Raw genomic sequence first — 12076 nt, forward strand, 5'->3', positions numbered from 1 at the left:
CCAGCTCTCTGGGCTCTCTCAGGAGAGCAGCTACAAGCCCTGGGTGCAGGGACCTGTCCAGCACCCTGGGGCCTCACTCCCAGCTCCCTGTCCTGCACCATCCCTTCCACCAGGTGCTCGTGACTCACCTGCTTTCCCCCAAGGCCTGCCATTGTTCTCCTGTAACCACTCAGGTGGATTTGTGCTCCTAAAAGCCACCCAGAGGCTATTCACCATGCTCAGTGCTGACTGAGACACACTGTTACTGCCCAGCCCACCCCGGGTACAGGATGTGGCACATCAGAATGACAACAGTCAAAGGAGGAGATCACAAAGCTCTTCTCCTGTTATTGTGGGATCTGCAATAATAAATAATATAACAAACAATAATTCAAAAATAGAAACCAGGACAAAGAGAAATGAAATAATCCACATATGAAGTTCTAATATCCAACCTCACAGCCACAAGTTACTGAAGAATGACATGGAGGGAAGGTATCTCCTGCATTAGGGATTTGGATCAGCAACATAACTGAAGTAGATGAAGGGTTTTCCCTATACTGCTTGATGGAGAAAACTCCCTGACACCACAAAAAAAAACCCCAAAACCTTCAGAAACCAGCAGAGATGAGATCTAGCCTTGTAAATCAGTAAAGCACTGCCCCATGTACGGAATCACTGCAGGTTTTGTGCCGGATGCTGTACACTTTTAACCTCCCCCATGTAAATAGTCCTCTGGAGTTAATGGAGCTGTACTAATTTGGAATGGCTGGAGATTAAGCCGCTGGGGTTAAGCATTTCAGCCAGCTCTGACTGCAGCACGCTGCAGTTCCAGGGCTGCTGGATGACTCAAAGGTGCTCCCGTGCTCTGCAATAAAAGCACCCATGGCCACTACACCACGTCTCCAGCAGCCCTGCAATGCAGCTGGGGTACAGCACTGGTCCTTCACAGGTTTTATCTTCAGACAGGGGAATCCTGTCCTGCCCAGCAGGGAAGGCTGCAGACACTTTGCCCAGTGCTGCAATGTAAAGCTAATTTATTTTTTTCATTCTCCCTGGGTATGTACCAATGTTTTCCAGACACTATTTCACTACTGTTCCACTGCTTGCAAGCATCTTAATTTAAATCCCATTATAGATGCACCAGGGCAAAATGATCTGTCCACAGCTGAAATAATAAACTGGAGTGAAAACATCCTTGGGCTGTGAAGAGGCAAGAACAAGCACTAACTGAAATGTATAAACTTACATAACATTATTTACAGAAAGAAGCCCAGTTGTCAAAGGCCCTAAGAGAGCTGGCACATGGGAATGTTTGCTCTCCTTGCAAAGAATAATTAATTATTCAAGTTTATAAATTCCAGTTGCTTTGCTTGCTCATCTCCTGATGTGCCTAAGGACTGCCTGGAAGGTATTTACAGTTCCCAGCCACTAGTTCTAGAGGCATATTTTTAACCTTGTACCTCTGCATGCCATTGCCTCACAGGCTCTTGGAGCAGGGGATTAACTCCACACACCTTGTTCCTCGGCCACAGAAGAATGCAATTTGTTCTGAGGTCGTGCAGGAGTGAGTTTATTTTGGGGAGATGCCTGGAGGAGGCCACCACATGTTTTTCAGAGGGTGGTGAGGTGGCTGCTGCGTTCTGTGAGTGCAGGGAGAGCCCTGAGCCACACGCAGGTGGCCGGGATCAAGCAGAAACCTCTCTCTCTCTTTCTTTCTCTCTTTTTCTCTCTGCCTGAGCCACCCATCCAGTCCTGAGGTGCCTTTGCTGATTTGTCCTTTTCGCTGCCAAGAGCAGAGACGCCATGGAGGATCTAATGCCCTCTGAGGTTTGATTTGCCAGGCAGGAAAAATGCCACTAATTACTGAAATGCACTGCATAGTTTCCTGGTAGTGCTGCGTTCAGCCAGGGCTGCCAACTGGCCAGAAAACTCAGGGTATTATTGTTGCCTCCCAGGCTCCTCTCAGAAACACTATGGATTTGGGTTTTGTGCTGTGATTGCTCTTTTTCTCCCATCCACTCCTGTAAAATGTCACTCCTCGAGGGTCTGAGGCACTCGCTGGCATCCAAAAATGCCATTTACGCAATTACCTGTTTTTATGTATTCTCCAATGCCATCCCATTACAAGAGCTAATGGCTGAGTGCTGGAGCTGCAGTGCTGCTGCCCACTGAGGCAATTAAAATGCAAGTCCCAAGTCACCTGTGTGCAGAGAAAATAATGAACAGGAAAACATCTTTGGGGAAATCTCTCTTGTACCTCCTTGCTGACAATGCCCTCTGACAGCTCTGCATTTCAGGGACCTCCCACTGCTGCAATAACCCTGCAAATGCCCCAGGGTGAAAACCCCCAGGCGGGATCTCCACCCCTGACACGCCTTCAAACCTGTTTTCCTGCAAATTATTGCACTGCAAGATCTGCTTTCCTACCACTAAAAGGAAGGGGAAGGGCAAAGCCTTTGGGGACTTGAGCTTGGGGTTGGTCAGCCCCATCACAGTTGGAGGGAAGCTCCACAGCACCACCCACAATTCTGTGCTTGGACATGAAGCTCAGGAGGTATCCCAAAATAACACTTCCCAAGTGGCACTGGTTCAGAGGCGCGGCTGCAGCTGCGTCCCTCCTGCCACTTTCCATGGCAGGTGACAAACTGCATCCTCCGGGACTTGTGTGGCCCTGGGGAATCGCCCACAGGCACCTTTGGTGTTGTGTGTCTTTTTTGAGGGGAGGGGCCTCTCCCACAGCCTTGGCTGACCCTGTGTGAGCCGATGGGTGGAACCAGCTGGATTTTGGTGAATTGAGGGGAGGGGCAGTGACGGTGCTGGCTGCCTGTCCCCCTGGGCTGGCACCTTTACCCCCAGCACGGTGAGGGAGAGCCAGGGGCACAGCTCTAGCCCCCACACTGCATTAAATGACAGCCCCAGCCACTCTTCCCTGGGATTTGGGAATCATTTTCGAGGAGGATTTTAACAGGCTCAGCTTCAAGGCAAGGAGCCCTCGCCTGTTTTTCCAGTCTCAAGCCACATGAAACACAACACATTAAAAAGCCATCAGTGGCTGCTGCTACAGGACCACTGCATTCCCCTTATTCAAAAGGCTCCCTCTGTCCCCAGCACTGAGGACCTCTTCATAAATATTTGGAAAGAATGAATAAACTGTTGAAACTCCCCAGAAGGAGAAAACATTTCTGTGAGCAATCTTTGGCCAGTGTGAGCCTTGGGGTAAAACTTCTCAGATATTTATGCACCTACAAATGGCCAGGAAATGTCCTCAGAAAAATGGTGAGCAATTTGTTTGATCAATAAGTAGCAAAGAATTGACACACAGAAAAGAAAATCTACATATCAATCAGTTTATTAAAAAGTCCAAGTACAGTAAGATGTGGAGATTATGGGCTCCTCCAAAATCCTTCCCATTGTGTGAAACACAATGAGAGCATACACACTGTTATTTGCACTTGCAAAAAGGACCTGTAAGAAAAAAAAAATAAAAAAAGTAAAATAAAATGAGACTAAGCAACCTGAATAATGAGAAAGTAAACCGACACCAACATAAAATAAGTATATAATCATCTGCTGCTTTCCATGGCCCAAAACATTATGAAATACAGCACTTGCTTGGCTTAGATTTGGAAAAACATGGTGTGCCTCAAATATCCTAGATATCCTAGAAGAACACTTTAAAGCCTTAGCAGTTCTGGGCATATGCAGACCAAGACAAAAGGAGATTTCCCTCAGAGCAATGGCCTTGGCAAGCAGAGAGGAGCGTGGGGCTCGCCAGGCCAGCGGCACAATGTGTGATTGAAGGTGGCAGCACCCAGACATCTCAGGGAGCTCCCGATCCTGAGCTGCAGCTTGGAGCAATGCCCAGAAATCAGGAATAACCTGCAGGGCATTCAGGCCCAGCAGAAGGTGACATGGAAAGGAAGATAAAGGCTGTCAGGAAACATGGGCACTGCAGGGACAGCTTCCTAAGCCTAGGGACACCGGCGTGTGGCAGGGGTTGTGTCCCCTGGGGAGGAGGAGGAGGAGGAGGAGGAGGTGATGGCCCCGGTGCCACACTGCTGGCCTGGCTTAGCACATGGGCACAGGAGCTGGGGCCATGGCAGGAACCACAGTGGGCTCCAAAGCTGGATGAGGCCCCCGTGGCCTCCAGGGCTGTGCTGGGTGCCTGCCCAGCTGGACCCAGGCAGGAAGGCACAGCCCTGCCGAGGAGCAAACCTGTCCTTGTGTCCCAGCAGCAACTGAGGATTGGGAAGCACAGCATCCCCTTCCCTGCCACATCAAACTCGGTGAAGCAGGAATATTGTAAATGCCAACCCAATGGGAAGGAATTACGGTGTCTGACTCCAGTTCAGAAGGCTGAATCATTTCTTGAATACAACTATGCTAAAATACATTAATATACTATATAAAGGAAGATACTAAAACTACATACTACTTGTTCTAACTATATTTCTAACTCACTTACAACTTGTGGCCCTCTGTGGGGAGCCCAGCCCCAGGTGGGTTGGATTGGGTTGGATTGGGTTGGATTGGCCATCAGGCTCAAACAATCCTCACCAGAATCCAATCAAGCAACCACCCCAGGTAAACAATTCTCCAAACACATCCCACATGGGAAAATCAAGGAGCAGAAATAGAAATTGTTTTCTCTTTCATTTCTCTCTGTGCTCCTCTATGAAAAATCCTGAGAGGGAGAGAAATGTCCCTGTGACACAGGAAGAATTTTGCTGCCCAGTGACTACCAAGGACTGAGGAGTGTGGTCTTCAACCCACCCAGTGGATTTTTTTGTTTGTTTGTTTGTTTTTGTTTTGTTTTGTTTTGCACAGTAGTTTAGAAAGATCCACTGAGAAGAAAAAGAAGATGGTTAGATATCCAGGGGAGGGAAGATTAGGAAGAGAGAAGCATCCACCCATAAAAACATATCCCTGCAGACCTCAACTAAGAAAGTATCCAATTATTTCTTAAATGTCCTCTAGACTTTTTGCCTCAGCCTCCTTGCCTTGTTAGCCATTCCACATATTTATTATTCTTTGCATGAAATAATACTTCCTGACATCTGTTCCCAGTTTGTTTCTCTTTAATTTCCATTTATAGCACATTTTCCTATCCTCTGACCATGTTAAAATAAAACAATAAGTATGTTTGACACAGTGCAAGCTACTTAAGATCATGATCCTTCCCTGACCTTGATTTTTTTTTAAAATATGTCCTAAAACACAGAAAGCACTTGCATTAACTTAGTTGAAAAAGGGCCCGGAGAGCTCAGAGAAGCACAAAGCACTCATGTCACAGCGTTGCTGCAGCAGTGACTCAGGGAGCCCCACGAGGAGCAGCAGTGCTTACAGCCCAGCTCCCCTCTGACAAGGATCAGCTGAAGGCAGCTGGGGAAACAGAAGTGCTGGGGCTCCATGAGAGGAGAGGGCAGAACCAGGAGGCTGTAAGAGACACGGCAGCAGTGGGACAGGCACGGCAAAGGAAATGTTAATTCCCTGTGCAGGGACACAAATTGGCTGGAGGGATGTTTCCCCTTCTGACCAGGCAGATGGGAAAAGGTGCCCTTCCCTTGCTCTGAAGAGATTTCGTGCCCAAGTGCAATCTGGCAGCTCCACAAGCAATAAATTCTCAAGGAGAAGCAATGAGGAGTGCTTTAGTTATGGCACGAGAACATTTTATGTTGTCATCTCTATATTGGTACAAGCCCTCCATGTAATTTTAGCTCAGGAGGAGGCTGCTTATGAAGCAAATATAAAATGGCAATAAGCAATGCAGCCTCCAACCAAAGGTGTGTACAGACCCTCCAGGCAGGTGACAGAGCAAACCAGGAGCCAGGACTGTCACCTTTTTATGGGCAACCACAGAATCCTCAGCAGCACGGGGCTCACAGCTGCAGAGAGGGGTGTCTGTGCCTCTGCTCCCTGAGCTCCCTCACTCCATCTGCTTTCCTGGGCTTCGAGCAGACAGAGCTCACAGAGCTGGGTTTGTCCTATAAAAGTCCATGGTTTGGAAGCATAAATACGAGTTCCCCCTAATCTGCCCGTTTCCTCTCCGCCACAACTGGCCGATTTACCTCTGCTGCTCATCCAGCCCAGCATCCACAGCATCTGGAAGACCCCAGAAGTGACTGAGGAGATAAAGAGAAAAGCTGTGCTACACCCCGAGGCCTGATTATGCAAAGCTGTGTGGAAAGAGTGTTGCTGCTGTCTTGGAAAAGAGGACGGGAGGAGGGGATGAGAAAGCTTCACAGGATGATTTAGCCCATTCCCGGGGCTATAATCTGGATTTAACCAGCACCCCCTATTCTATGTGCTGAAATAGGATTTATGAAAACGTACCAAGGGTCATTTTTTGTAAGTTGGCATCTCTTAATTTGATTAAGTAGTCTGAGTCAACGAAGTCATACTCTCCTCTATTTCTGACAGTTTCTTCAGCATCTGGCTCAACTTGGCCTCATCAAACTCCAGGCAGAGAAACTCAGATTCCTACAAAAGAAGAGAAAACAATCTTTGAGAAAAACAATTATGTTTGATCCCTGTGTAGCAGTTTAGTGAGGAATTTGACAGCTTAACTCCATTTGTCAATAGACTTTCCTGCATTTTCCTGTCTGATTAGCATGGATAATTTGCATCAGTGATAAAAATTCAGGTGGGATCTGCCCGAGACAGATGTGTTTGCAGGAGACTCCATAAGAAAGTGGGAATTAAAACCTGCAGTTATCTCTCACAGCATTCCTTGATTAGGGAGCACTGGAGAAGTCAGATCTCAACCCCTGAGGCTCTGAGGAGCACCACGCAGAAGACAGACCACAGACCCCTGCTGAGTGAACCATTCCCCATGGACAGACCCGGGCAGCACCAGCCCACCCTGAGCAGCTGCTGCAAACTGGGACTGCAGAGCCAAAGCCTCTCCAGCTCCTGCTGGATCTCCCCAGCTCCAGCAGCCTTGCTGTTCCAGACCTGACCAGGAAAGTCCAGGGCAGGCTCTCACACAGCAGCTCCTGCGGGAGGAGCAGCTCTAATCACCACTCCAAATAACCCCAGTGTCTGTGACACATTTCAAGTCTCCTGTGGCAGACAAGATCCACAGGAGCTCTGTGTGACCGGACCTCTCAGTGCTCCACATGTGTTCCATGGGCTGCTTTGTGTCCCGGCCTTTGGGGAGGAGGCAGTGCCATGCTCTGGGGGACCTCTCCTCCATGGCACAGCCTCCAAGGCCAAGCTCCTGGTGCCTTCCCAGGCCTTCCAGCCCCAGCCCTGCACCCCGAGCCACGGGAGCCCAGGCACAGATTTAACCGGGCCGGGGCTGCCCCTGCAGCCTTTGAGATCTGCTGAAGCTCATTTCAGGGCTCCATCACAGGGGAATGTGAGTGGACAGGAGATGGAAGCACCTGCTCCTGGAGGAGATGTTTCTACCTGAGCCTAAGGCATACGGAGGACATTTTTTTTTTTGTTCCCTGTGAAAAATGCGTATTATATGATTTTCTCTTCACAAATATGAAAATTAATACTATATGTGTTATGTTGGAAAGTTATGCTGTACTAATCTTAGTAATGTGGTAAATATAGTTTTAGGCTATAGCATAATATTAAAATAGAAACTATGTGATGTAAGATACTTTTTGCAACTAGCTCAAGGAATGGATAAGATAATTAAGAAATTCTTCGCATACAGATAACAGCAACAAGACACTACAATTTCAAGAGAAGAATCATTGCCTCCTTATCGGGAAGACCCAGACTTAGGGGGACCAACACGATTGATTTACAAGATGAGGGGGGGAGTTGAAACTAAGCAGAAGAATCCTTTGTTCAAAAAGAATTTTTGAATATATGAATATGCAACAGGCTATTGCTTTTATGGGTTAATCCTTTGTTAGCAAGGTGTGCTTTGGGGCATAGCAAAGCACCCGGATATCAGTAATCCTTTGCTTTTTATTGTCCTTTATTGTCCTCTGATTGTTCAAATTTTTATTGCTCTAATTTTTATTACTATTTTTATTACTATGAAACTTTTAAAATTTTAAAACAAATGACTGGTGTTTTTCACATTCCCCTCTTCAGGTTTTGTCAGTCCAAAGGAATGTAAGTCGATCAAAACAGAACTGTTTGATTACACAGAACCCTTTGGTTACACAGAGACACTGCCACTTCACACAAGTCTAAGTGCACTCACGAAACATTCTTTTAGCTGTGAAGCAGCTAAAACTCTCCCATGTGGGCTGGACGGTGTCTGCTTATCCACTCTCATGCAGACCAACCTAAAACCTGACTCAAGAGGGCTTTAAAAAAGGCTGCTCAGAGCTGAGCTTCAGTTTTATTTAATGCTTTGTTAGTTTATCTTCCCCATGAAAAATGGAATAAAAAAATAAGTTGGAGCTGTGAAATACAGAAATCCTTATTCCTTCCCTAAGGCATCCTCCAGGAGCAGGACAAATGGTATCCCTGCTCATCCTCAGCAGGAAACAAGGTTCTTCTGCTCCTTCCTACTGCTAAAAAATAATCCAGCCCCCTTGGAGCTGAGCAAACCCAAACCCGGTCCCAGACAGCGGGAAGCTGGTTCAGCTCAGGCTGGGCAGCCGAGCTCGGAGCCTGAGCAGCGTTGGGATGGTCCCTCCGCGCTTTCCCAGCCCTCCTCCCCTCCTATAAAAAGGAGCTGCAAAACAAAACATCCAAGAAACACAAACTGCCCCCAGCCTGGAATCGGGTTTTCTAGGAGCTGCAACAACAGAGTGCTGAAAAAATATTTATATGAGAGACTAAGAGAAGCACGACTTTTTCTCAGTAACTATACTTAAAAACCTCATGTATTTTTTAGATAAACCAACACTCACAAACCGAAAACTTAAAAAAATTACGATTGTTCTCTATTGTATCAGTTTGATCCGCAACTTAAAATGCTTTCTAGGAACTTTGATACAGGTCAGATTTCTAAGTTTTAGCCACTACATTGGAACAAAGGAAAGAAACCCCTCAGAATTTGAGTATCATTGTATTTGTATTCATTCCCCCTTGATTTGTGTGCTCTGCAGAGCCAACGCGATCCCACCGCTCCAAAGGAGATTTTACCCTCTTCTATTATTTTAGGGTTTGCCTTAGAGTAGGATGTTCTAGAGATTTAGCTTCCCCTTGCTTATGTAAAACCCCAATGTGTAGTGTCACCAGAACTTGCCTTCAAAACCGCGCGGTACCTTTCATACCACATTAATTTTCAGCCTCCCCTGTGGCAGCACATTTCTCAGGATTTTTCATAGAGGTGCACAGAGAGAAGAAAGAGAAAACAATTTCTATTTCTGCTCCTTGTTTTCCCATGTGGAATGTGTTTGGAGAATTGTTTACCTGGGTGATTGCTTGGTTGGATTCTGGTGAGGATTGTTTGAGCCTGGTGGCCAATCCAACCCACCCAGGGCTGGACTCTCGAGAGGGTCACGAGTTGTTAGAGTTAAAGTAGTATGTATGCTGTTGCCAAAAAGTCTGGTTTATCTGGTAATGTCAACTCTCCCACTTCCTCCAAAGGTGCTAATTGCATGTAAATACTTTTCTAATAAAACACCTGCAGGGATATCCTGTAACTATTATCCCAAGTCAAAAGTGTAATGGTCTTCCAGCAGGAAAATCAATCACAGAATCACAGGATGGTTTGGGTTGGAAGGAACCTTAAAGCTCATCCCTGGGCAGGATTCCACTAGACCAGGTTGCTCCAAGCCTCATCCAATCGGGCTTTGAACATTTCCAGGGATGGGGCATCCACAATTCTGGGAAAACTGTGCCTCACCACCCTCACAGTCAAGAATTTCTCCCCAATATTTACTCTGAAGTGACTCTCTTTTAGTTTAAAACCACTCCCCTTCTCCTGTCACTCCATGACTGTGTCCTGGGTCCCTCTCCAGCTCTCCTGGAGCCCCCTTTAGGTACTGGAAGGGGCTCTAAGGTCTCTCCAGTCTTCTCCATGCTGAACAACCCAAACTGTCTCAGCCTGGCTGAGGTGCTCCAGCCCTGGCAACATCTTCATCCCACTCCTCTGGACTCATCCCAGCAGGTCCATGAGGGTCACTGGTCAGTAATGGTCAGCTGTGAGCTCCATCCTCCTGGCTCAGCACAGAGCAGGTTTGAATAGGGAAAAAAATTCAAATGCCTCCTCCAATACCAAAAAAGACAAGAGAAATCAAACACCACATCCCTGCCCCCCCAAAACCCCAACATAATCAGAAATTCAGAATGGAAATCAGACACTTTTTAACAGAGCAAGAACACCTTCTCCTTGGAAAAGGCACATCCAGAAGTGATTTTTGCAATGATGCTGCCAAGCTGTATCACAGAAGCCTTCCTTCACTCATTACTGTGGGAACTGGGTGTTGTGCTGCCCAATGGCAGAAAATAAACCCTGAGAAATTCACCCCTGCACTCTGAACTTGCTTCCAAACCTTTCTTTGGGTGGCCTCTCACCAACAGTGTCTCCCCCTGGCTCAGAGGGACCTGTCCTGTCCCATTGCAGAGCTCCCTCCCATCCCCTTCCACGAAAACATCTGCTGCAGGAATGTCACAATACACAACATCCACCTTGCATGAATGATCCAAAAAGAAGAAAACCACAGGATTTTAGCTTGTATTTCCTTCAAAAATCACAGTAATAGGACACTAAACTGGGTAATTCCACTGGCTGCAAATATTTCATGTCAGGAGTTTATGAGAGCAATTTATTTTTGCCATTTAGACTCTTGTCTTAGGAACATCTGATAAGTGGTGAAAAAAAAAACAAACCACAAAAAGTTGCCCCAAACCAATGCAGAATGATGGAAGTGTGAGATGCTGCATCGATTCTTCTATCACATTGCATCAATCGTGATCCCATTGCCAGCTTCTGGAGTTATTTTTATATTCATTAATATTCTGCAGGATATACAGGGGCATATGATAATGACAGCAAAATCTAGATAGTTCCACAAAAAATGCAATGGATTATAATCCATTGATTTCACACTCCCACATTTCTGACGACACTAAATTAATTGTTTTTAATTCAATTTAGAGCTATTTTTGCTAGGTATCAACAATCATGCCCTTCAAAAACTCTAATGTGAAGTGCAATTAATTTCCACAATACTATATAAAATAAAGCACAAATATTTGTAACTGGGAGTGCCTTTTAATTCTCCATTATTTTGGTATTACATGGACCAGGAACCTCTTAAGCAAATTAATATTACATCCCCTTAAAAAAAAAGTTAACTCAATTGCAGATTTTTAATACTTTTAATGTAACATCAAGCCTGTAATATCACAGATTAAGCAGATTAAGGATTGCAGAAAATGGAACAATTCCAAAGGATAAAAGTAGGTCCTTGATACTGCAAAGCAAATGTAATGTCATTCCTTTTGCAGTATCAGCCTCCTGAAAACAGTCTACCTCATATTTTATATCCTACATGAAAAATGAGCATTTATGGATGCAGCTTTAACTTGTTGCTCGTGCCTTTTGGAGGTGCAGCTTTCTTTTCAGGAAGTTTTGAAGAAAAAGCCAAACCATAATTTAATCAGTGTAAATAATTAGAAGGTAGCATACTCTGTAGCTTTTATACATTTCACATTAAAGAGCTAACAAGAATAACACGATTCTTACTAATTAACAAGAAAAAAGGATAATACTGCTCTGGTGATATTAACTTTCATTGCTTTCTGTAAACCTTCCCATTTCTCTCTTTTTGTCTTTTTTTAAAAAAAACCCACTGATTCACACCTATTTCTGGTTTCTGACCTTCTGCATTCCCCATATCCTACCCTGAGTGCCCTGCCCTGTGTGCTGCCCCTGCACACACTCATCACTCCAGGATTTCTTAGCCACTATTCCCCAAAACTTCCAGCACAGTGTGCAAAGGCAAAGGCTGGCCATGAACAAGTGCTGAAGTCCAGCACAGGTTTGGGGTCAGTGATCCCTGAGTTCCTCACTCAGGGCTAACACAGCTCCTCACTGGTTTGGGCTCAGTGATCCCTCAGCTCCTCACTCAGGGCTGACCACAGCTCCCAGATGCCATGAGGACACTGCTCCTCCATGGTGGATGTCCCTCAGACCCTTGGCTGACCAGGGCAGGCAAACACAGTG

General features: G+C 45.9%; 1 protein-coding gene across 2 annotated transcripts in view; it reads right to left on the minus strand.

The window, feature by feature from the left end:
• Positions 1-3315: 3315 nt before the first annotated feature.
• COMMD1 (copper metabolism domain containing 1) overlaps positions 3316-12076 on the minus strand; it is a 62100-nt gene continuing 53339 nt past the window's right edge. Inside the window, exons 3-4 of one of the 2 annotated variants that reach the window (XM_012572189.5) lie at positions 6316-6462; positions 3316-3447 (exon numbers count right to left, since the gene is read on the minus strand). In XM_012572189.5, coding sequence (XP_012427643.4) covers positions 6355-6462 — 108 coding nt within the window. In that variant the 3' untranslated portion in view covers positions 3316-3447; positions 6316-6354. Of the gene's footprint in view, positions 3448-6315; positions 6463-12076 lie in introns of those variants that run through there. The other variant, XM_072927680.1, reaches the window with a different exon arrangement.

Source organism: Taeniopygia guttata, chromosome 3, assembly GCF_048771995.1.
Source record: "Taeniopygia guttata chromosome 3, bTaeGut7.mat, whole genome shotgun sequence".
Lineage (NCBI taxonomy): Eukaryota > Metazoa > Chordata > Aves > Passeriformes > Estrildidae > Taeniopygia > Taeniopygia guttata.